General features: G+C 44.5%; 1 protein-coding gene across 1 annotated transcript in view; it reads left to right on the top strand.

Annotated features, from left to right (window-relative positions):
* JAK1 (Janus kinase 1) overlaps positions 1-26,266 on the top strand; it is a 1,643,095-nt gene that overhangs the window by 1,092,520 nt on the left and 524,309 nt on the right. Inside the window, exon 12 of the mRNA XM_044085562.1 lies at positions 19,147-19,293. Within this exon, the coding sequence (XP_043941497.1) occupies positions 19,147-19,293 (147 nt within the window). The remainder of the gene's footprint in view (positions 1-19,146; positions 19,294-26,266) is intronic.

The raw sequence follows: 26,266 nt of genomic DNA, 5'->3' as shown, positions 1-26,266 counted from the left end.
CACTCTACCTCCCTTTGAGCCAGCTGCAAATGCAGAGAGGAAATTCCTTTCTTGGAAACCAGCCTTTCTTCTAGCCATCACTTCAGCAAGAAGGGTGTCTGAATTACAAGTCCTCATGGCAGTGGAGCCTTTCATCATCTTTCATGCTGACAGGGTGTCCCTTAAGACCAATCCCTTCTTCATGCCCAAGGTTTTATCCAGTGTGGCTCTTATTCAGTCCATTCATTTGCCAACCTTCTTTTCTAATCCACAGAACAAAGGGGAACGAATACTACACTCCTTGGACGTGCACAGACAACTTAGATTTTACTCGGGCAGGGCTAAGCCTCTCAGGAAATCTGAACTGCTGCTGGTTGCATTTGCTGTAGGGGAAGAGTGGAAGGCCATTTCAAAGCAAACCATTTCTTAGTGGATAGGCCATTGCATTCATTTCTGCTGTAAGCATCATGGAAAACCTACCTCACAAGAGGATAAGACCACATTCGACCAGGGCTGCATCTACCTCTACAGCGTTTCTCAGAGGTGTCCCTACCAGGGCCATCCTAGCAGCTGCTACCTGGAGTTCTGTACATACCGTCACCAAGCATTACCACTTTCCAATTTTTTTCTAAATCCAGAGCTGGATTTGCCACTGCAGTCTTGCAGGGCATTATAGCTGGTCCTAATGCTATCTAATTACCTCCTCCCATCCTTAGCTTTGGGAATCTACATAATGTGATGACTGCAACAGTGAAACCTGAAGAACATAGTACAGTTGTGTACACTTACCATAAATGTAGATGTTTGAGTGTATTCACTGTTGCAGTCCTGGTTACCCTCCCTCCAGCCCCCTGACTTCTATGGTCTATACCTCTATTCTTGTTTACTATGCTTAAAGCTTTTTGGTGTATTTGCTTTTTTTTTTTGTTGGAGGTGTAACCTTGTATATAATTGCTTCCCATTATGGGGGCACCTGACGTCTGGGGCAAGAAAAACTGATGTAATGGCATTGGCTGCATGCTTTATACCCCTGAATACCTAACGTCATGGAAGATGAGACAGCAACTGACACAGGACCCAAGACTTTGATAATCAGGCCGACTCAGGGCTACTGCAAGCAGATAACCCAAATGTGATGACTGCAACAGTGAATACACTCAAACATCTACATTTATGGTAAGTGTACACAACTGTACTTTCTGGGGGAGTGCAGCATATGTCCTCTAGGATTTTGTTATTTGTACATCAAGTGTCACACATCTGGAACATAACTACCTAAGTGCCTTTAGGGGGACTTGAAGTTGAGTGGTTCCAGGTTGTCCTTAAAGGCTTATCCATTGGTGTGTAGTGGAGTACCATCAGAAGGCCCAAGAATTTGAGGGTGGGCCTTGGTCTGGCATGCTAAGAGGCGCATTCACCTCAAATGATCCTGTGGTTATAGCACCTTTTGACACTGAAGAGTCTCAATGAGTGATAGTGTCTCCTAGTTTGGGGGGGGGGGTGTGATTCAGATGTAGGCTTTGCTTAGTCCTTCATTGATCAGTAAAAGCATATTCACAACCAGCCTGATTCCAGGGAGTCCTTTCTTGAGTCACCCCAGTTTTGTTCAGTTTGTAGTTAAGGCTGAGAACTTCTCCCAGAGTCTCCTCTTGCCCCAGCAGCTTGATAGTACAAGTTATGGATGATCCCCATAGATTTTCCTGTGCCAGGGCTTTTATAGTTCAAAATGTCAACTTCAGAAAGATTTTGGAAGTGGCAGGACCTGAAACCTCTGTGGTACAGATATATATATTTTTTGGAATGTGTGGGTCTCTCATATTCCTGCACCACCACTGCAAATGAGTGTCAGATTGCTGGAATCCCATTGCCTAACATATGTCATGCAAGCATCTCATAGAGAGCTTACATATCATCATGTGTCTAATGTTGTTGGAAAGTCCTTCTATATTGCACAGGTTATAAACAAAGAGATTGTCTAGATCTGGGGATGTCATTGCCCCCCCCCCACTTACTCAGCTTTCATTAGGCCAGTCATCGACTATATTATCCTCTTTGGCATGTATCTGTTCAAACACATGCAATGACTGGAATGCCCACAGAGATAAAAGGATACAAGGCCTAAACAACAAGTCCTACATGGACCGACTCAAAGTCTTGTCACTATACTCTGTATCCTACAGACTATTAAGAGGTGACCTGTATTTGACTTAAAACGCATCCTCAGACCCATTACAGATGGATTTACTGCACATTAGCAAGTCAGATGGCATCAGAAGTACTCTGTTTCGGAAACTAAACCTCTTCTGCAACATCAACAGAACAGTTTGGAGGGACAGATGTTTTTCATAGAGGATACCACTGCTGTACTACTAATGGACAGATGCCACTCCTAAATGCTTTATCCTGTGCATGGGTCCCCTCAACTTAACTGTGGTATGAGCCCAGTTATTCTGTTTAGGGTAATATATAACTCTCAACCATGGGATGAGTAAGGCCAGTCTATAACCAAATGGATAGGTTATTTCGAGCACAAAAAGGGAAGTTGGCTAGGCTTAAAATAATCCCCAAGGATAGCTAGCCTAGTACTTACCTATGAACCTGTATCACTTTATGGGCAGTGTGCGCACATGTTTGCAAGTTTTGGAGCTTGTGCAGACAGAGGTCTCCCTGTCACTCAGGATCCTGTGAGGATTCTTAGGATCTAAAGATCGTTGTCTCTGAGAGGGATATGGACAGTGACTACTTCCTGCTTTTATATCTCCTCTACTCCTGTGGATGACCCTTCCTTTGGCATGACCTTAAGCTTATGAAAGCCTTTGTAGTTTGTCCTGATTCTCTTAAGAGACATCTTAGTAAATATTTTGGAAAGTAAGAGGTGGAGCCTTGGGTCATTCCGCCTTCTGGAAAGGATGTTGTATGTACAACTTTGAAGCACCTGAACTCTCCTTCTGTGGCTTCCAAAAAAGTGGAATAAGTTTGGTACCTCCCAGTGGAGTTGAATGACTATTGCCAGGTATCCTAGGCCTAACTTTTAAATTATCTCTTAAGTTCATCCAGCATAGGGCCTATAGACTGCAGTGTGTTGCCACCCTGATGCCTGATAAGGAGTCTCAAGCCTTGGACATGATTGATGACAGATTTTACTCCACAGCCACAGAGAGACATAGAACCCTTGACTATACATCACACCTTTCAAAATTCCAGTCCTGTCTTGTAGATCAAGTCCTGGAAAAGCTTACCTCTTTCCCTGAGTCTGACTCAACGAGGATATAATTAGTACTTTGTTTGACTCCTAGAATGTTCTCTGTGTAGCCTGCTGTGCAGCATTGACTGAGCTGATGCACTGGCCAGGACTGCAGACTGAGACATTTGCATACCTCTCAAATGTCCAGATTTTCGCCAGATATCCAGATTTTTGCCTCATATTTTTGGGCTGTTCCTCATAAAATTTGTGGTTTTCTGTCAAATTACTAAGGATTGAAGTAAGTAAGTAATGACATACATATGAGTTTCAGACTTCATATCTTTTAGAAAATACATGCTAACACAAACCCTGTCATTCTAGCAACTTTCCAAGTCTATAAGAGCAAAATTGAAAATATGTCCCTATTTTTGGGCCTTCATCCCCCCATTATTTTAAGCTTTGTCCAGATTTCTTTTTCAAAGAAGTTGAGAGGTATGGAATGTGCCTGTACTAGTGGCTGAGGCCATCTCCATTAAGAAGACAGTTCAGACCATCAACCCCAGCTTCCCAGTTTAATAAGATTTTGTTATTTGGGCAAGCCTTGCTCCCAGGACTTGGTAGTGACAACTTGAAGAGTATAGAAGCAGTTCGTATTGTGGAAGAAATTGATTATCTGTTTTCAGGCTTTCTCCTTCTAGGCTTAGCTAGCCTCCAGTAATAAGCTTTCCTTCAGCCTTAGGAAGGCAGTTAAGTGTCATCAGCCTTGCCCACTTCATTGCTGACCAAGTCACCCAGGGGTTTGACACCATTGATTCCACAGTCATGGTTCTGACTGATGTCCAGAGCTGTCCTTAGCAGTATTGTTTTATCCCCGACCATTGTTTTTTTTTTTTTTTTTGTTTTCTTCTTCCTTGGTTTAGGCCTATATGAATGAACCATTGGAGTGCTGATGTGGGCAACATTGTCCATATCTATGAACTCTTAGGATGTCCATCTGTTCACTTGTTGCAGTATTCTGTACAATTGGGTTTTCCCCTCTTGCTACCCGAACGTCCGGCCAGTATACAAAAGTCTGCAGTCACTGTATGGTGCGCGGGACGTCTTAACGTGACTAGCAGAGCATGGGCCATAAAAGTGACATCTGCGTGCACCACACTTCAGAACTTCTCTGCTGCCAGTAGAACGTCAGGTGTTCCTGCCTTCCTGGCCATCAGATTCTCGAGAAATTCAGATAAGTGGGAAGCCTTTTTTCAGTTATTGTATGTTAATGCTTTTTCATGTCACCCAGAAAGGGCTAGTGTAAGTGCAGCCATCTGATTTCACACAAGGACGCCCATGAACAACTCTGTCTTTTCTGTCTAGGAAAGTCTCACGACTACAAGGCCCTGCCCTGTTTGCCAGGCCTTTGTCCCTAAGACCTTGCGTAGCAGACTTCACGCGCTGAATCTGTACCTAGAGAATCAACATCTGAAACATTAGCGTTGGGTATGGAGGGAACTTCCAACTTGCTTGCCAAACTGCCAAGGAAAAAGGCCAAGAACACAAGGCCCTCTACTGTTGCTGCGCCTCCACCATCCGGTGCTTATCCTGTGGCTGATGTCGGCCTGGACGAACACTCTGCCTTGGTTAGAGTGGGTACCAGATTGGATGCTGCAGAAACCTGTGCGGGAGGCACGTCCATGGAAGATCTGCAGATGTCAGATTCTGACAGCAAAGGGGAACCGAGGCTCCCCCGACAGACCAGCCGGATCCCTCCACTCTTTCCCAGTCATTAGGTCCTAGTCCTTTTCCTGTTCATACTCCTGCTAAGCCTTCACTTAAAAAGGAGGAGAAGAGAAAGCATACTTCAGTTAGGGAAAGCCAACCAGATTGGCAGGCTTTCTCACAAAGCCTCTTTAATGCATTCATGGCCTTGTGGCCTACTGCTCAAGGAGCTTCCCATTACCCCTCCTCGAGTTCTGAGTCCTAGGTTGCAGGCCCCAGATCGCTGTCAGGTGAAAGAGGAGGAGTACTCTGATTCTTCCTCTGAAGAATTCCCTCTCTTACACCTCCCAACTCCCTTCCTCACTTGAATATGCCTCTTCAGAGGAATAATCTGCAGAAGCTGATTCCCCCTGCAGAAGATCTCACCTTTGGGGAAACCATAGCTAAGATGAGAGAGCATTTCAAGTGGGATTCATCAGAAATGACTGAGGTGCAAAAACAGTACTATGAGTTGATCCATATGGATTCCCCAGCTCCCACTGCTGTTCCACCTATTCTTCCTTCCTTTCTTGATGCTTTCTTTTCAGCATCTTTGCATCCAGATTCCCAGCCTCCAGCCCCCCCCCCCCACAGACCTGATAGGTTTTACAAGGTCCCAGAGACAGCTAAATTCCTGATATTCCTGATAAAATGCCGAGCTGCAGACCCAGCCACCATCTCAGTCTCTACTGACGAGGCTTCTAAATTACTACTCTCTGCCACTCTCCTCCCTGCTGACAAGGACAGCAAGGCAATGGAGCATTTGGGCAAAAAGGTGTACACTTCTTGTACTCTGGCTTTCAGAGCAATCAGCTATCAGACACATATGATTAAATATGCCTTAGCCCTTCTGGAAAAAATCTCCAAACAGCTTTTTGATCTCTCTGATTCCCCAGCCAACTGTCCTCCCTTGTTTCCTTGATCTCACAGGTGACCAGACACTCCATCAGGTGTAGCTATGATGCTACTGAGTCCTCATCTAGGTTGGCAGCATTGGCTTCTGCCGTAAGAAGGTATTCCTGACTATGCCTCCAGCAGATGTTTCCAGGGCTAAATTAGATGCACCTTTGGACAATTCAGTGCTGTTTGGAGCCAAGGTTGCAGACTTGTTTAGGTCCTTGCAACAAAAAGGTAAGAGTTGCAAGACTAAAACATTTGTTTGTATCTCCAATTCCCAAGTTTCAAAGGAATTATCTGTCCAAAACCCAGTTTATCAGGAAGCATTCAGGTCCCCCTCCACCTTCCAGAACTAGAAAAGCTCCCGGGAAGCAATCCGCTCATGCCAGGACTGCTCCATCTACCAGCCAAAGGAGACCCTTTCCAGACAGGGCAGGTAGTGTGTGACTTCCTGCCAAACTTGAACCCACCCCCCTCCACCCCTCTGTCCTTATGTCTCTCTCACTATCTCCAAGTGTGGAGATTCATCACTTCAGACAAGTGGGTATTGTCAATAATAGAACACGGGTACTTCATAACCTGGATCACCCCCCCCCCAATTGAAGGGGTATTCCCCAGCCCCCAAAAAATCAGTTCCACCAGCTACAACCCATTGTGGGCACCCTTTTAACCCAGAGCAGGCTGCTGTGGGTAAAGGCTTTTACTCAAGGCTCTTTCTAGTATGAAGGAAGGATGGACCCTGGAGACCAATCCTAGGTCTATCTTACCTAAATTTCTTTCTCCATGTACTCACATTCAGGATGCTTACACTGCCAACCCTCTTCCCTTTTATCCTCCCTCAAGGGTTCATGGCTACCTCCACATCCCTATAAGACCCAGTTTTCAGTGGCCTCCTCTCACTATCAGTTCTCGGCCTTGCCCTTTGGTCTGTCCACAGCACCCAGAGTCTTCACCAAATGCCTGGCACCAGTGATTGCCTTTTGCAGGACTCAAGGGATCCAAATCTTCCCTTAAGTGGGCAACCTTCTCATCCAAGCAGACTGCAGACAGTCCCTCCTGCTCCAATTGCATAAAACCATTGCACTTCTGCAGTCCCTGCAGTTTTAGATAAATTACCCAAAATCCCATCTGGACCCTACTCCGGACATAATGTTCCTGGGGTGCAGAATTTGGGCAGACATTATGACAGCCTTCCTTCCTCCCGAGAAGGTAGAAAGCCTGACAAAATACCTACTTTTGGTACTTCAAAACAAAGGAAATGACTGCAAGACAGTACTTCAGGCTCCTGGGCTACATGGCTTCCACTGTACCTGTGCTGCATTTAGCAAGACTTCACATAAGGAAACTGCAGTGGTACCTCAGATCTGTTTGGATGCAGCACTCCCACCCCCTGGAGTTCAAGGTGCCCTTACTGAACTCCCTCAAACAAGAGATCCATTGGTGGCTGGCATAAGTGAAGCTCAACCCAGGCCTTCAGCTCCAACTGCCACCTCCAACACAGGTAATGTACACAGACGCCTCAGACCTTGGTTGGGGAGCAACACCAAGGCCCCTAAAGGTGCAGGGAGTTTGGCCAAAAATCCACAGGAAAGAGCACATCAGTGTAAGGGAAATGAGAGCAGTACTTCTGGTCTTGAAAGCCTTTCAACCCAGGCTCCAGCAGGGACCCCTACAGCTTTTCACAAACAATACCATAGTACTGTGGTATCTCAACAAGCAGGAGGGAACCAGATCTTACTTTGCAGACTAGCTCTCCTTGTGTGGAAACTGGGTACCAGTCAGTGAGTTACTCTTCAAGCAGTTTACATCCCTTCATAGGTGCGTACTAGGCTAATGGCCCTGGTGCCAACACAAGCCTAGCCCAAGAATATTCCCAGTCATCCTGCTGCTGGATGTTAGTTTCTTGTGCCCCTGTCGAGCACGATTTTTCTTAGAGGGCTAGTGAGGAGCTTTGCTTGACGTGAATGGGGAGTTTATTCCAGAGTATGGGAAGTCTCTTGGTTAGCAACCTGTCCCTCCAGCAGGTTCTGTTTATTGCGGTGATGAGGTTGAAGTCTTTGACGTGTGTGGCACAGTGGGATTGAGACTTTTTCAGATGAAGCATGTCTAGCAACACTGGATCAGACATGGCTTTGTTTGTCAAGCAGAGATCGTCTCTAAGTAGGTGATATGCGCCGGAGTAAAGCTGGAGTTTTTTGCGCCTTTCTGTATAGGGCTTGTGTTTAAGTCCTAAGATCCTCTTTGTGAGTAATATTTGTGGCCTCTTCAGTTGTTGTAGGTGTCTAGGGAGGTACTCTATAATGGATCTAATGAGGTATGAGTAGAGAGGGATTATGACTTCTTTCTTCCTGGATGAGAAACCTTTTGTAATGAGGTGTGCCACATAGAAGGACTTACTAACAACAGTGGCAACATGGTTGTCGAAGGAGAGGTTGCTGTCTACCGTGTGTCCCTTATCACACCTTTGGAGTTAAGTGGGCTACCATCAATGTGGTAGTTCGTGGGCACCGTGTTTTTCCCAAAGGGAATGATGATGCACTTTTTAGCATTGAGCTTAGGGCCATGGTTCCAGCACCAGTCTTCGGTCTCTGTGAGGCCTTTTTGTAGGATGTCTACATCAGTTTGAGAATCAATAACAGCTCCCAGTTTGCAGTCATCCACAAATTTGGTTAACCAGAGTCCCTTTGTGTTGGCTTGAACTTCAGAGAAGTAGATGCCAAACAGGAGAGGACCCAGAACAGATCCCCGTGGGACTCCACTTGTAACTGCCCAGTAGTCAGATTTGGAGTCCGCTACTTTCACCGTGTGGGTTCTGTCCATGAGCCAGTTGGCAACCCATTCTTATGATGTAGGGGTAGTGAGTATATCAGTGAGTCTATCAGTGATTCCTGAGTGGGGGATGATGTCGAAGGCCTAGATTAGTTCGAGATAGGCTGTATAGACTACCTTGCCTTCATCCACTTCTCTGGTGACCAATTCAAAGAAGTCTGTCAGGTTGAGAAGACATGATCTGCCTTTCACAAACCCAAACTGCGTGGGGTCCAGGGTTTGAGGGTTCCCTATATCCCTATTTATAAGGCCTATAATGATGCGCTCCATAGACTTACAGATCAGGCTCATCAGGCTGATGGGGCGGTAGTTACTAGGGTCAGTAGTCACTCCCCCTTTGTGTAGTGACATGACTGTAGCAGTGCGCCATCTGGTGGGAACAAAGCCTGTAGTGAGGCTGTGGTTGAACAGGGCACTCAGGTGTGGTGCCAATTCCCTTTGTAATTCGTGTAGAACACAGCCAGGTATCTTATCAGATCCCATGGAAGCTGTATTTTTGGCTTTGGACAGTGCGGTTTCTACCTGTGCAGCCGTGATATTAGGGATTTCGCATTCCACGGGTATTGGGATTGGGCCCTTTAGGGGGTGAAGGGGGGGGGGTTAAAGTTTGCAGCAAAACTGTCGGCCAAGATATTGACAATGTCAGTTGGTTCGGTATAAGTGGTGCCGTTGTGCAGTAGCAGAGCACATTTGAATATTGTTATGCAGATTCTTGACATAACTAAAGAATGCCTTTTGGTTATCTTTAGTATCTGTAGCAGTTTTGTTTTCGTAACTAGCTTTGGCGAATTTGATGAGGAATCTCACTTTACCCTTTTCTGCAACACTTTTTTCCTTCTGTTGTAGAGTTTGTTAATGGCAAGGGACCACCAGATTGGCTTCCTTTTTTTGGAGGACAGCAACTTGGTTCTGTTTGGTATGGCCTAATCTATGCACTTGTGTAAATGCTCATACAATGCCTTGGTGTATGATTCAGCAGCCATACACCCATTCCCCATTTGCATGGATGATGTGAAGTTTGTCACTTCTGTCTTTAGAACCTCAAAACTGGCTTTGGAGAAGTTCTTCACTGTGGTTTCCTTCATGGAGAGTGAGGATGGGATTTGGATATCGATGGTGATTAACTTGTGGTTAGATCTAACCAGGGAGGAGTTGATTACTGGTGTAGAGCATTGGTCCCCCATGTTTGTAATGACCAGGTCGAGAACATTTCTACCTCTGGTGGGGGTGAGAATGAGCTGGTCCAGGGCATTAGAACTAATGAATTCCAGAAAACATTGGGCAAATGAGTTGGAACAAAAGCAATTTTCTCAGCTAATGGAGGAGTAGTTAAAGTCTCCCAGTATAAGGGTGTTATGTTGAACCTTAATGTTTTCCAGAGTGTTCAGGAATGCGGAGTGGGAGTCTTGGGACATTGTGGGAGATCTATAGCAGGCTACAACCTGGATTGCAGTTTTATCCAGTGTTAGTTGTACCTGAAGTATCTCTGATGCGTTATGTTGGGCAACTAGTCTGGAGGTGTGCGTATCTTTTATGAAGATGGATACACCACCGCCTTTGGGGCTTCGGTCCACATCTCCTTTGGGGCTTCTCTACAGAACTTTCAGGCAGATTCTCTCAGCAGGTCCATGACAATGTCCCACAAATGGATGCTACAGAGGGATGTCTTCCTGGAACTTTCCTGGACCTTGTCCACCAGTGGAGTACAACTCAAATAGACCTGTTTGCCTCCACCATGATTAGGCAACTTCTCTCCTTCTGCACCAGACTGTCGGAACTTCTGGCGATGGTAACAGATGCCTTTTCAATCTCCTGGAAGGGGGGTTTTCTCTATGGTTTCCCCCCTTCCCTCTTGTTCAGAAATTCCTGCTGAAGATCCAGCAGGACAAACCAAAACTGTTGCTGGTGGCTCCCTGTTGGCCAAGACAACGTTGGTTTCCCCCTCCTCCTCCAATTATTCAAGGACAATCCCACAAGTTATCCTTCAGAGTGGACCTACTCATACAGGACAAGAGAACCCCAGTTCAGCCACAGTGGCAATCTCTTCACCTCACCTTGTGGGTGATAGGATTTTGATCCCTTTCAGGCACTTCTACAACGAGGACATGCTCACTATCCTGCATGAGGCCAGGAAACCTAATACCAGGAAATCTTATGTATCCAAGTAGAAAAGATTCTCCATATGGTGTCTTGGAAGGCAGTTGGACCCATTGCAAAGCGAGGTCCCCCTAGTGCTCTCCTACCTCTGTGAACTTTTACAGGAAGGGTTAGCATACTCCTCCATTAAAGGCCATTTGTCTCCCATTTCTGCCTGCCTACACCTGGACCCTCCCTTAGCTCCCAGACAACCTGCAAAACTGTTCCTTAAGGGGGTACTCCATCTCAGGCCACCAAAAAGCCCATCCCGCCTCCATGGGACCTGAACTATGTCTTAGAGAAGCTCACTCTACCTCCCTTTGATCCAGCATCCAAAGCTTCCGTAAAACACTGCACATGGAAGATTGTTCAGCTGGTGGCCTTGACCTCCGCTAGAAGAGTTTCTGAGTTGCAAGCTGTCATGGCTATTCCTCCCTTCCTCATCTTCCACAGAGATAGGGTAACCCTCAGAATCAACCCTTTCTTCATGCCCAAGGTGGTTAATGACCTTTCCTTAAACCAAGCCATCCACCAGCCCATTTTCTTTCCCAACCCACAAGGAGACAGTGAGATAGTACTTCATTCCCTTGATGTGCACAAACAGCTCAGGTTCTATCTGCACAAAACCAAGAACATCAGACAGGCTGACCAGTTGTTTCTCTTTCCACCCCCAGGGCCCTGGAGAAAGCAGTAACTAAGCAAACCATTTCAGCCTGGATTTCCAGGGCTATTTCCTTTTGTTACACACACCATGGCAAGCAACCCATTCCACTAGGGCAATGGCCTCATCTGGAGCCTTTTTCAAAACCCTGAACACTTCCACTGTTATTGAAGCAGCCACCTGGTGTGTGCACACCTTCACCAAACATTACAAAATAGACCAGATTTCCAGGTCTAGGGCTGGATTTGCCAGGGCTGTCCTCCTTGGTTTCCCAGAAAACTCCTCTAGGCCACCACCCCCTTCCTCTTTGTGAGCTTTGGCACTCACTCAACTCTACAGAACACTGCAACATGGGAATAGAAGGACATAGAAAAGTTGTGTAAAAACTTATCATAACCATAGATGTCTTTCTCTTCCGTGTTGCAGTGTTCCTTCCCCTCCCACCTACCCCTGCTGGTATCAGGCATTCCCATTCTGGGATGGCACAGGACTTGCACTACTTTCTGTGTGACTGGTTCCGACTAGGGTGCCCAGTTCTGAAGACTGGTGTGCGCAAACGTCACTTTTATGGCCCACACTGTGCTAGCCACATTAGATGTCCTGCGCACCATACAGTGACTACAAACTTTTGTATACTGGCTGGATGTTCGGGTAGCAAGAGGGGAAAACCCAACTGTACAGAACACTGAAGCATGGAAGAGAAGGACGTCTATGGTTATGGTAAGATTTTACACAACTTTTGTTTCTCTCTCTTAGAGGGCTCCATTCAGAAACCAGACCATTTTAGTGGAGCTCTTCGGACAGACCTAGAGTCTACATTTCATAGTTGTCTTAGAAGCTGTCCCTTCAGTGGCAGAGGTTCTACTCCCTCCTCTCCTTTTATCCCTAAAGGGGAATGAAAGACTTCATCCCATCTTGGATCTAAGCAACTTTAACAGCCACATTAGGTACGTCAGGTTCCTGATGACAACCCTTAGGATAGTCACTCCCATGTTGCTGTAGGAGGTGTTTATGGTATCACGAGACATATTGGATGCATTTTGCTTAGCATTGGGGATCCTGACAGAAAAGTCCTTCATTTTGCTCAGTGTATCATTTTTAATATAGAGTTTTCCGTTTGGGCTGTCATCTAGGCCCAAAGTGTTTTATCAATTTGCTGAGGCAATGTTTGACAGATGCATGAGCTGAGGACTAAGAGGCCATTGACACTTTTTGCAAGATCTCATAACTGCAGTTTATAATGCATGCTTTCTACATACTGCAATACTGGAGATGCCTGTACTCCTTTCCCACTGATTCCACATTTTCCTGCAAAATTCAAGGAAGGAAGACCAAGTGTCATCCTCCTCATACCCCATTGTGGCTCTGTGGCCTAGAAGGGTGCATTTTTATAGTGCCATTCCCTGGTAATGTGGGAAAGTTTCCCAGTCCTAACGAAGATTGTCCTTCAGTGGTGAAATAACAGTTCACTCCAGTGTAAGGCCTGGAGTAGATCCTCTAATCCTATCGGATATCCCCGCTGGGGTGTCAGAAGTGAATGCAGCTTCCAGAAAGCCTTCCACGCAGCAGAAATATGCTGCTAAGTGGAAAAAGATCACTATTTGTTTGGATTGTTAATATTACCAGCCAGCTTAGTGCTCTATTTGATTGTCACTCGCTGGACTTTATCGAACTGATACGCAAACTTCCAGATTGTTTTATCTTCCCCTGTGGATCACTTGTATTGGACTAAGGGCATTCTAGTGGATGCTATTGTTGTGGCAGCAGCTACCAAAAAGGAGCTGGCTGACCAAACCTCTGCTGTCTATCTGCTGAACAGGGGTCCAGAGCGATGGACAAGTTTGGTAAGGGTGTTTATGCCTCAACCACTTTCTCACTGAGAGTGCTTAATTACCTGGCACATGTTACTCACCTGCAGAGAGACCTGGTCAAGGAACTCTCTGATTCTTTGGTTGAGACAGTGTCGCTGGAGGACTTCAAGAAGATATCTCCAAGACTGGCTATTCTGTCTTCCCTGTTCAACTCATCCATGAGGTTTATCTCCCATTCTGTGGAGGACTCCTCACAGGCTGCTGGCACAGGCATTGCCATTCACAGACATGCCTGGATGTGGCTTTGCGGAACCATTCAAGACATTTTGTCAATACTCCCTTTGATGTCTCTTCATTATTCAGACCAAGTGTAAAAGAAACCCTAACCCACAGTGAGAAATAGGGAAAGACCTTATCTGCTGTGGGGATCAAGTTTTTACTCTGCGAACCTTTTCCAGAAATCAAAGAGGAGGCAAGAAAACCTGGTTCTGTAAATCCTGAGAGTCCTTTCCAGATCAATGTGAGGAAGTCCTCTAGAAGCAGAGGGGGGGGGCATCAACTGGAAATGCTGCCCCAGGGACAGAGGGAGTTTGCAAAACCAGGGCGTCAGGGAACCTTTCTCTGACAAGCCCTATCAGTGCTCCTGAAGCGTTGCCTGACTGGTCTTCCCTTGAGGCAGTCGGGGGTAATTTTTCTGTGCACTCTATCGCCTGGACCCAAATAACAAAAATGCTTGGGTGCAAAGCATAATATCCAAAGGCTACTATATTCCCTTTTCAAATCCCCCACCAAAAAGACAAAAGAAACTCCCCAACGTTCCACCCAGTCATTAGGAATTGGCAGTAGTAGAGGTTTAGAAATTACTGCAGAAGAGAGTCATCCAAGAGGTCCCAACTAAACAGAGCATCTGGAACTTACTCCCACTTCTTTTTCATGCCACAGAAGACCAGGGACCTGAGACCTGTCTTGGATCTAAGCAAGCTGAACTTGTACATAAAGACGTTGATGTTCCAGATGGTTATGGTACAGTCCATCCTTTGTTACTGAGGAAGGATGATTGGATGTGCTCTGTGGACTTGTAGGATGCATGCTATCGCATTGAGATAGACACTCCAGGAGTCATCTGCGCTTCAAGCTGGGAGCCAGTCACTACCAGTTCAGAGCCCTGACCTTTGGACTCACCGCAGCCCCCAGGGTGTTTACCAAATGTATGGCAGTGGTCACAGCTCATCTAAGACTGCAAGGTTTTCAGGTGTTCCCATATATGGAAGACTCGCTTCTAACTGCCCCAACCAAGCATCTGCTCATTCAAGCCAGGGAATATCTTTTTTGAATATCCAATTCCCTGGGCATCATCTTAAACCTAGCGAAGTACCAAGTATTGCCAGTTCAGACATTGGAGTTTATTGGGGCTCTGTTGAACACGTCATCTCTTAATAGCTTCCTTGCATCTGTATCAGAATCTTTGAGGGATCAACTACAAGCTATAAAAACCCTTCCATCACCTCCTGCGAAGCTTAAACTGCAAGCTCTTGGACCATGGCGGCTGCCATAATACTGGTTCCCTTGGCAAGATTTTGTGTGTATTCTCCAGTGGGCATTGGCTGTTCAGTGGTCTATACTTTGCCATCCCCTCTCTGCTCCTATCAAGCTGATGACTATTTGCAAAACTCATCTGAGATGGTGGATCCTTTTGGACGACCTATCTTTTGGCAGACCATTTGTCCTTCCTTCTCCCACAGCCACAATGATGACGGACACTTCCCACGTACTGGGGAAGCCCAGCGTACTGGTGGAAAAGCTCAGCAGGTCCATTGTGACTCCTCATGAGTGGTCTCTTAATCAGTCAGTGGCAAATCTGATTTTCAGATGTTGGGGCTATCCTTGCTGCAACCGATTTGCCTCCCCTCTAAACAATAAGAGCAGCAGGTAGTTTACTCTGATCCTCTTCCAGTGAGTCCCATGGGATGCTCTAGTCCATGATTGGCCCCCTGGTCTCCTTTATGCTTATCCCCTTCTGCCGTTGATCTCAAAGTTTCTACAGAAAGCCAAACAGTTGAATAGCTCCGTGATCCTCGTTACCTCTTATTGGCCTCATCAAATTTGGTTCCCCTTCCTTTGGTCTCATCTGAAATATCCTCCATGGATACTGGAACACAGTCAGGACCTTCTGTCGCATCCATTGCTAGGTCGACACCAGGATCTAGCCACCCTCAACTGTGACCACATGGTTTCTCCATTTCTGATGATTATTAAAGGGTCCAGGCTATCATCCCTAGTTAGAGATCTAGTACTAGCTTCCCAGAAAGCTTCTACCAAAAAAGTTTGCAGTAGCAAATGGAAAAGATTTGCCATTTGGGCTTCCAGAGAGAACATTAATCCTTATACAGCCTCCATCTCAACCATCCTTGCTTTTCTTACTTCTCTTTTAAAGAAGGGTCTACAGCCATATCCAATTTCCATACTGGGCTTTCTTCCAGTACTGTTGCTTCTTCCAAACTATGCAAGGCTTTCATGAAAGCATTTTTTCTGCCCAGATCCCCGATACAAGATCCAACTCCCCTAAGGAATCCCACAGTAATCCTGCAAGGACTGACTCAGAAGCATTTTGAACCTGATGATGACTGTGACATTAAATTCTTGTCCTGAAAAACTATCTTTTTAGTAGCCATCATCTCAGCTAGGAGGATTTTTGAAATACAGGCCCTTTCATCTCTAAGCCACTTTGTTATTTTTCATAAAGACAGTTTCCCTTGGTAACCTCTCTTTTATGCCTAAAGTAGCTACTGAGTCAAATATTAACCAGACCACACAGCTACCGATTTTCTTTCCAAATTACTCCAGTAAGGGTGAATGTTTGTTGCATTTGCTGGATGTGCATAGGCAACTACTTTTTATCTTCATAGGTCTGAACAATTCAGAAAATCCGATCAGTTGTTTGTCTCTTTCTCACCTAATCGCTTAGGACAAGCAGTATCAAAACTGACTCTTGCAAAATGGATAACGGGTTGCATATCTTTAATTTATGACATATGTGGTCTGAAATTGCCTATTCCTCCTAAAGCCCACTCAGTGAGATCTGTAGCTACATCATCTACTTTCTCTTTCAGAATTTCCATTGATGATATTTGTGCTGCACCCCATTTGGTCCTAACCCCATATCTTTGCTTCTTTCAGTTTGACAGTGCTCCAGCATATCTTTCTTTGAGGCTACCAAGAGTTTATGTAGCTGAGGACTCCGACTCATACATAAGTCAGAATGAAATGGACATCAGATTTTTCAGTTATGTACTTACCATAACTTGGCATCTGCATTGTCCAGTTTCATTCTGGCTCAACTTCCCTCTCAACCGGTCCCCAACCTATTATTTTTCTGGAAGACCTGTGGAACCTTTCTTTTGGAACAGTTGTCCCAGGTTGAACCCTTGGTTTCTTTTCTCGTACTGCTTTGTTCCTCTCTTATTGCTGTATAAGCAGCAAACTCGATCTGAGGGAGATGTGTGTAGAGTGGGGCATTGTGGGTAGAGGGAGGTGCTCAAGAGTGGAATGTGAGCCTGCGTAAAGCAGCCGAGTCTGATCTGAGACCCGTATGTGAGTTAGAATTAAACTAGATAACACAGATGCCAAGTTATAGTAAGTACATAACTTAATTTTTTTTCTGATTCCCCCATTTGCTGCCATGACAGCTGTCTTGTCTGTACTCACCTTCATCCCATGTGCTTTTCAGCTTTGTACTCCATTACTGTATCGTTTGCTGATATTCCTGTTCAAAGGCTGCTTGTAATACTTTCACTCCAGTCAACTTCCAGGTCTTCAAATATTCTCTGTTGACCTTAGTGCTGACCAATGCCTGCAGATGATTTTGGCCACCAGTGGTTTATGCCGTGGATTGACTGTTTCTCTGGGGATGACTTTGCAGTCTCTAACTCATAGGTGAATACTAGGCTAACTGCCCTGCGAGACCATTTTAAGCCTAACCAATAACCTGAAGTCAGAATAAAACCCTGTACCTTGTGTTTACGAGGTAAAGAACCTTAACCATTATGCCAACCTGTCCTTTCCTTACTAGGAGGAAGTCTGCCTGAGTTGCATTTTGGCCACTCCTGTACGTGTTTTTCTGACAGTCTTACAGAACCATGTGTTAGCCACCATCAATCCATTTACCAGACAGAAGTCTAGAATGGCCTTTTCTTCTTTATTCTTGTTGCTCCACCTATGTGGACCTAGACAGTCTTCATATCTTGCTCTGTCTGTCCTGATAGAGCATTCAGGTCACCCATTATCAATGACCACTTATGTTGTCCTACTTTACCTAATAGTCCCCGCAACTACTGCCTGATCGAACTTTTTTATCCTGATGTGAGACATAGGCTGAGATTATGAATAGTACCCTATCATTACACTGGAGTCTGATTGACACAAGTCTGTCAGTAATTCTGATAACATCATTCACTGTCTTCAGAACCTGTCCATCATCACAGTTCCCACACCATATCCGGTTTATCCTCCCCTTGAGTAGTGGACTCTGCATCACATGTCAAGTGGCTTTGCTGCAGTGCACTTCCACCTTGTCTCCTGACACACAGCATGTCCAGTCTCCTCCTTAGCATAATTTCATCCACTTTCAATCTGCATTCTGTCAGTGAACCTATATTCAGTGTATCTGTTCTTCGTTCATGTTTGGCAGGTTTATTGGTTGTACGTCCAACTTTTGCTCAAAAGAGCTCCCCAGGTAACTCAGGCTGGACCGCTGAATACTGGTCAGAGAGAAGTTTGTTGACCCAAGACTGCTAGGGTTTATGGTGGCACTACTGGTTAGCATGGGTCCCTGGTGTAGGTAAGAGTATGCTGGATCTTCAACCCATAGATAGATGGTAACCAGTTGAAAAGTTTGAAATATTGGGGCCAGCTTGAGTGAGTTCCAAAATACGGAGACTTGAATGGCCAAAAGGACAGACTTGCATGTATTAAGTCCAAGATGCAGTTTCTCAGATTATTCCCTTTTCTCTGATTTATGGTGATCTTGGAGTTCGTATATGTAAGTTCTAGGTGGGAGGCTTGCCCCCTTACAAAAATAAGTTTTAAGGAGATCTTCAAGATTCGCTCTTCTCCTGTGTTGTCTTTTGATTGCCAGTGCTTCAATTTGGAGCCTAGGTATGTATGTGTGAATTATGTACACACACGCACACACCTTGTGCTGTTTTTTTTTTTTATGATCACTGCTGTTTCTACTTTCCTTATGTAGGATAACCTTGTCATGGGTGTGGTTTAAATAAATATTTTGTATTATTGACTTGTATAATATCCCCAGTATTATATGCATTATGGATTCATTGTCTAATGAACAATAGAAGAGTTCTTGGTAAGTGAAGAGTTTTAGTCTACAAGTTGAACATTTCTTTCTTTATACAAATAATACAGTTACTGTTTTTTTGTCCAAAATCCAAATATAATTATGCATCATTTTATTCTTCCATATGAATATGTTTACATGGATTGTGAGTCTCATGTTATGGGTATGTGCATCTCCTAGCTTGCAATAAAGATTGAATCATTTATGCATTTATTCTGTCATTTTTTTGTGACTTCCTTAATGTAGCAAAAACAGTTTATGCATTTACTGCGTTATGTCATTTTTATGCACTTATTCCCTGCTCTCCCACCCCTGCCAGGTAGAATTTTTTAAAGGTCTTGTGCATTTAGTGTTACAGTTCTGTTTTGTGTATCAAGTACTTGCTGACATTTCTGAAGTGATTATTGACTGCATCACTTTTATTAAGGCAGCTTCAGTAAACTTCCTATAGCTACCTTTGTCAAGGGTCAGAACTTAATGATATCTTTGAACTTTCCCTTATTGTAGCACTACATCTTACTTGTCACTGACTTTTTTTCTTTATTTTGTTTAGGGAGAACATCTCGGCAGAGGGACAAGAACCCACATATATGCAGGAACACTGAATTACAAAGATGATGATGAGGATGAAGGGTTCTCTCCAAAAGAGATCCGGGTGGTACTTAAGGTGTTGGATGCTAGCCACAGAGACATATCTCTGGTAAAGTAATGTACTTTTTTTTTCAGAAAATTAGTGACCACTTGCATCTGTTTGATAGATGCAAGTCTTTTATAGCTTACCCTGTAGCCTGTGTCTGTGAATGGAGTGTATTCCTATTTCCGCTTACTTGAGCTCAGTATGACATTTAACTAGAATGGAGATTTGTAGCCTGGCTGTGCCAAGAAACATAGATCTGTTGTTTGAAAACCTTTTTTCAGAGTATGTAATTGGGTTCTTTCCCTGTTCCATTCCAGTTTGGCATTTTTCTCTGAAACTCCCATAATCGAGCTGTGCATGCCTTTTGCTGGTTCACATTTCAAAGTAACAAGCCATTCTGGGAGTGTATGCATAACGCCGAGAATACCATTTAATTTATTCCTGTTACTCCTCTGATCATTCTCCTGACTTTTGTTGTGGAAAAATGTCCATGTGTTAATAAAAGGATGCAGTGGCTGATGAGGAATTAGTGGAAAGATTGCACACACAGCCCAAGGTCATTGCTTAAGCGTCATCAAAATGCTGGTGAAGTGGATGTTCATGATGGTACTTGAAATTGATTGTTTTCCTCAAACACCTTGTTTGATAACTATTGAGATAAGTTTAGTAATAGTTTTAACAATAAATGATTGAATCATTTTTGTATATGTGAATAGAAGGATAAAGGTGCCGTTGAATGTTTGGTGGAAAAATGTATTTATTGTAGAAGCTGTGTATTTCAAGGGAGAACTGGTTTGAGAGTCAAAATTGAGTTGCCATGATTCACAACATTCACCACCCAGACAGGTTAAAAAGGTGTTAAGACTGAATGTTAGTGCAGTGGCCAACATCTTTTAGGCAGTACAGACTGAGTTATGACATTTGATGGGAATTTTTTGAAGTCTATTGAAAAGGCTGGAAGTTGTTACTATTGAGGATGCTGAATACATGCAAGACTAACAGGTTGTAATAGAGCCAGTTAGGCAACAAGTGACAGAGATTTCAGGAAAAGGCAGCACTGGCATTTAAATGATGTGGTCAAATTAAATCTCAGCAGATTAGCAGACAAGGCACAAAACCATAAGTTAAGATTGGTGTTTTTGAAGCCAAAGGAAAATAAATTGTAGTATGAAAGCATTAAAATGGTAGAATAGACTAGATTTGTAAAACGGCTCCTTGGGTGTTGCATTAGAAAATTATCATTGCCTGTAATGGAAGTCAGATGTGGAAAATATTGGCCAATACTAAATCAGCTTTTAACATGTTATGACAGAGAACAAGTATTATGAAACTGGCTGTGGCTGCGAGAACAGTGTTTTTGCAGCAAACCTGCAGAAGTGACTTGGAAAGCTATCCTCACTTTGTTGATAAAGTGAAGGAGTGCAAGTGTAAAAGAATAACGTTTAACTTGTTTTCTCCTACTTTAAGGGTGTTGTGTAGGCTTGCAACCTACCCAGTATTTTTCTGGACTATCCAGAAATCAGAATGAATCTCCGGTAGTCTGGAAAGCACAGTACAAACTCTGGTATTATGTTCAGAATGCCAGAGTTTGTTAAAAAGCAAGCTCTGTCTTCTTTTTCACAAAAATGGAGTCCAGCATAATTGTAAAACAACAAAAAAAGAGATGTTCTTCATCTCACATTGCTGCAGTCCTAACACTTGGGTAGTCCGCTGTCCCTCGGTCGGCCCGAATATCAGAGTATAAGGCTGACGTCGGTCAAGGCGCATTTGACTGACATCAGAACGTCAGGGTACAAATGCGCATGACCGACGTCATATCCTCAGTCTTTTTTGCCGCATGGTCCGATGCAGAAGCAGTGTTGCAAGTGCCGTTCGGCGTTCTGAAATTTTTCACCGGAGTTTCAGACCGAAGTCAGAGTTGATTAAGTACCCGGTTGGGAATATTTTGGTTTTTCTTGCCTCAGTGGTTTACCGGATGTCAGAAAAAGTGAATAACTGTATTTCTTGTGGGAAACAGATACCGCATAGGGATTACCATAATTTGTGTATACCTTGTTTGGGACCTGAGCACGACGTTGTTGGGTGTCGCTTTTGTGCTAGGTTCAATAAACGCACTATAAAGCGTAGGTTGGATTGTGCCAGGTTGGTCTTTGGGAAGCGGTGCAATTACAATATGCCATCGGATGCTCCGACGCCGGCTTCCTCAAAGAAGCGCAAGGACAAGGCAGTTAAACCTAGGTTAGAGGAGTCGTCCGAACCGGACGCCGGTTCTTTAGAGGCGTCAGTGGAACCGGTGGTTCCGACGGAGGCCTCTCTGGAGTCCCAGGGAGAAACTGTGTTTTACAGGATGTGGCCTCCCAGGAGGCAGGTCAGGCTGTAGGGGCTTCTCAGGTAACTGTACTTCCCTCCCTTCCTAAGGTGTCTAGGCCCTCTCTTTCTGCTTCCAAGGCTTCTCCTAGAGGCAGGTCTAGTTTTGCTTCTGTGGGTGTCACTCCTAGTTCTTCAGGTTCAGTGCCCAAGAAGCACATGCTTAAAATGGCAGAAGATTTAATTACTTTGATTAGAGGCTCTATGCCCTCTCCTGATAAGAGGCCTAGGATGGAACCTGTGTTGGGGGATTATGAGCAGGCTTCGGATGTGTCTGAGTCTTCGGCTGAAGACTTGCAGGAGTATTCTCATTATTCTGATTCTGATGTGGATGATTCTACTCCTTCTGCTTCTCCTCCTGAGGATTTTTTTTTTTTCAGAGACCCTTCACTCCATGAGAGAGCATTTTAAATGGGAAGGTCAGGATTTCTCTGATTCCAGGAAAAGGCTTAGGGAATTTTTGTTTTTACCCCAGCATAGGCCTTTAGCTATACCTCCTGTTCTGAATGTGGTGGAAGATGTGTTTGCAGAGGCTTCTCTTAATCCTGATTCTTTGCCTCCTGCTCCTGTTAAACCAGATAGGTATTACAGGGTGCCTGAAGCTCATAAGTATCTTTTTAAGAGTACTAGGGCAGACCCAGAAACTGTTAGCCAGGGGCCTAAGGGTGTTAAGGCTTCTGTTGTCAAGAATCCAGTTCCGGCAGATAAAGAGGCCAGGGCCTTGGATAGGTGGGGAAAGAAAGTTTATACTTCTTCCACTCTAGCCATGAGAGCTTTGAATTGCCAGTTTCACATGTTAAAATATCAAAATTATCTCCTTTCACAGTTGAAATCTAAGGTTGATGCTCTGGCGGAAGGTATTGATTGTAAAGAGTTACAAGATTTAGTGCATGTTTCTGAACAGGTGGGTAAGCATTCTTTGCAATGTGGTTTTGATGCTGTTCAGGCCTCGTCTAGGGTGGCTGCCACTGGGTCAGTTCTTCGCAGGCATGCCTGGCTGAGGGATCAAAATTTATCTGACCATGTTAAAACTAGGATTTTGGATGCCCCTTGCAATCTGATGTCTTGTTTGGTTCTCCTGTTGAGGCAGTTTTAAAGAAAATGGAAGACAAGGCTAAGTCTATGCAGACTGTTAAAGATTTTTTGCAGGTTCAGCCTCCAAAGTTTAGTAGAAATTGGCCTACTAAAGGGTGGACGTATCCTTCTTATGATTCCCAGTCTAGGGGTAGATCTAGACGTGGCAGGGGCAGAGGTCAGGGCTCTTTCAGACCTAGAACAGGGAGTTCTCCTGCACAGTCTTCGGGTGAGGGCAGGGGTCAGTCCTTTCGTAAACAGACCCAATGACCTACCCTTTCAGCTGCCAGAACCTTCTCGCCTGGCAGCACCTTTGGGAGGAAGGTTGGCACTTTTCAAAGAAAATTGGAGTTTGATTACCCAAGACAGATGGGTACTGGATATCATACATCACGGTTACAGGTTTTATTTCCATACCTTGCCTCCTTTCAAAGGCATGCCAGACATTCCTCCTCAACAAAGAATAGAGGCTCACAAGCAAATTTCTCTGCTACTCCAAATAGGGGCCATACAGCCGGTTCCTATGCCAGAAAGGGGCCTAGGATTTTATTCTCGCCTGTTCCTTGTGCCAAAAAAGGGGAACACGTGGAGACCAATTTTGGATTTATCTATCCTCAACACTTATCTGGACATTCCCAAGTTCAAAATGTTGACGTTACAACAGCTTTTACCTCTACTGGGCAAGGATCACTGGATGGTAACTTTGGATCTCAAGGAGGCTTACCTTCATGTTCCTATCAGGCTAAGTTGCAGGAAATATCTGCGTTTTCGGACTGGGACTTCTCACTATCAGTTCTCTGCATTGCCCTTTGGCTTATCTACTGCCCAGAGTATTTACGAAAGTTCTGGCTCCAGTGATAGCTTTCTTCAGGCTAAAAGGAATACAAATCTATCCTTATTTGGATGATTGCCTGATTCTGGCTCAAGGAAGGACGAGCTTCTTCGTCATTTGGAATATGTGATAGCAGTGCTAAGATGCCTGGGGTATTCTGTGAGCGAAATAAAGTCCAGTCTAGTACCCTCTCAAGACATGTGCTTTCTGGGTGTAAGACTGAATACAGCATCCCAGATGGCCTTTCTAACCCCGGACAAACAAAAGAATCTTTCCCTTTACTTCCATCATCTATCTCTTCAGTCCGGGCTGACTGCAAGGACAGTCCTTCAAGCCTTAGGGTTCATGGCATCTTGTATTCTGGTGCTTCCCAATGCCAAACTGCATATGAGGAAGTTGCAATGGTATCTCAAAAATGTATGGACACAGCACTGCCAGCATCTGGACACTGTCATTCAAATATTACCTTGCATTCAAAAGGAATTTTTGTGGTGGGCTCAGGAATGTCACCTAAACAAGGGACTCTCTGTGACCCGGCCAGAGGCGAGTCAAATTTTAACGACAGATGCCTCAGACAAAGCTTGGGGAGCTCATCTAAACGGAAAGTGGATACAAGACAAGTGGCCTGTCAGACTACAGCATCTACATATCAACTTGAAGGAGATGTTAGCAGTCCAGTTTGCATTAATAGCTTTCAAGGATTTACTTCTTCCAGGGCAGGTGTTGATTCTAACAGACAACACAACTGTCATGTGGTACATCAACAAGCAAGGGGAACACATTCTTATCCTCTATGCAGGCAAGCAATGATTTTGTGGGAGACTGCTCTCAGTTTACAACTAAGTCTTCAGGCAAGGTTTCTGCCGGGAGCACAGAACTCCTTAGCAGATGTGTTAAGCAGACAAATCATGGATCCCCACGAGTGGAAACTGGATCTTCATGTATTTCAGAATTTGACAGTGTCCTGGGGAACTCCAGACATAGATCTGTTCGCTTCTCCACTAAACCACCAGCTGCCAAAGTTTTGCACAAAGCGGTTTCATCCCACAGCTTGGAAAGTGGATGCTCTTTCTTTCAGTTGGAAAAATCTTCATGTGTATGCCTTTCCACCTCTGCCTCTCCTCCCAAAGGTACTTCTAAAGGCCAGACAGGACAAGCCAAGGATGATTTTGATAGCTCCGAATTGGCCTCGACAGCACTGGTATCCATTACTGAGAAGACTAGTACAGAAGCCTCCATGGCCTTTGCCTTTGATTCCACATCTGTGTCCCAGGAGGACAGTCATTTGCTCAATGTCAAACTTCACTCTCTTCACCTAACAGCATGGCATATTCTGTTTTAAACCATAGAGGGTCTCAACTTCCACAACAAGTTTTGAATGTGATTTTGGAAGCTAGAAGGCCTAGTACAAGGAAAGTGTACGCAGATAAATGGAAGAGATTTTTATTTTGGAGTGCAGCTAAGGATTTGGATGTTTCTGAGCCTGATTTAAGTGTGGCTCTTCAATATCTTACTGAGTTATTGGGCAAAGGTTTGTCCTTCTCTTCTATTAAGATTCATGCTGCAGCAATTTCAGCTCACTATGACTGTGATCCACCATTGTTTTCTCATCCTTTGTTCAAGCAATTTCTTAGAGGGGCAAAGAATATAAGACCCCCACGAAGGGCTCCTACTCCTGCTTGGGATCTCAATTTTGTGTTGGAGAAACTCACTCTACAACCTTTTGAGCCTGCAGCTACTGCTGAGTTGAAATATTTGTCATGGAAGACTGCTTTTTTTGTTGGCCATTACCTCTGCAAGAAGGGTTTCTGAATTGCAGGCCCTTATGGCAGTTGAGCCTTTCTTAATTTTCCATAAGGATAGGGTATCTTTACGTACTAATCCTTCCTTTATGCCTAAGGTGGTTTCTAGTGTGGCTTTAAACCAAACTATTCATTTGCCTACTTTTATGCAAATCCCCAAACTAAAGGGGAAAAGATTTTGCACACTTTAGATGTACACAGGCAGTTGCGATATTATTTGGACAGAACTAAAGGGTTCAGACAATCTCAGCAGTTATTAGTTTCTTTTGCTTTGTGCTCTCAGGGCAAGCCCGTGTCAAAACAAACTATTTCTAAGTGGATTGGATTTTGCATTGCTTTCTGTTATTCCCATCATGGCAAAGAGATTCCAGCTGGGATTAGGCCTCATTCCACTAGGGCTACTGCCACTTCAACAGCTTTTTGAGGGGTGGCTACTAAGGATATTTTGGAGGCAGCCACTTGGAGTTCAGTGCATACCTTCTCTAGGCATTACCACCTTCCACTGTACTCTAAATCCAGGGCTGGTTTTTCCACTGCTGTGTTGCAGGGCATTTTGGCAGCTCCTGCTTCATTATAGTTTAGCCATCCTCCCTTACCTCTGCTTTGGGATTCTACCCAAGTGTTAGGACTGCAGCAATGTGAGATGAAGAACTTAGTACAGTTTTGTACCTACCATAAATGTAGATGTTCGAAGATCCACATTGCTGCAGTCCAATTTACCCTCCCTCCTTCCCCTCTGTAGTTTGAGGTGGTTGTGTGGGTTGGGTTATCCATCTGAGGTATAATTGTATAATTGTATAATTGTATATATTGTATATATTGTACATATTTTTGGTGTTAGGCTGGTTGGTTGTTTAGTTGTTGTCTATGGGTTTTGACCTTTCTTTTAGGGTCTTCTGACATCTGGGGCAAGAAAAGACTGAGGATATGACGTCGGTCATGCGCATTTGTACCCTGACGT

Source organism: Protopterus annectens, chromosome 10.part0, assembly GCF_019279795.1.
Source record: "Protopterus annectens isolate FY-2018-M chromosome 10.part0, PAN1.0, whole genome shotgun sequence".
In the NCBI taxonomy this organism is placed as follows: domain Eukaryota; kingdom Metazoa; phylum Chordata; order Ceratodontiformes; family Protopteridae; genus Protopterus; species Protopterus annectens.
The sequence above is the reverse complement of the archived record's forward strand: the minus strand, read 5'-3'. Positions and strand labels throughout refer to the sequence as shown.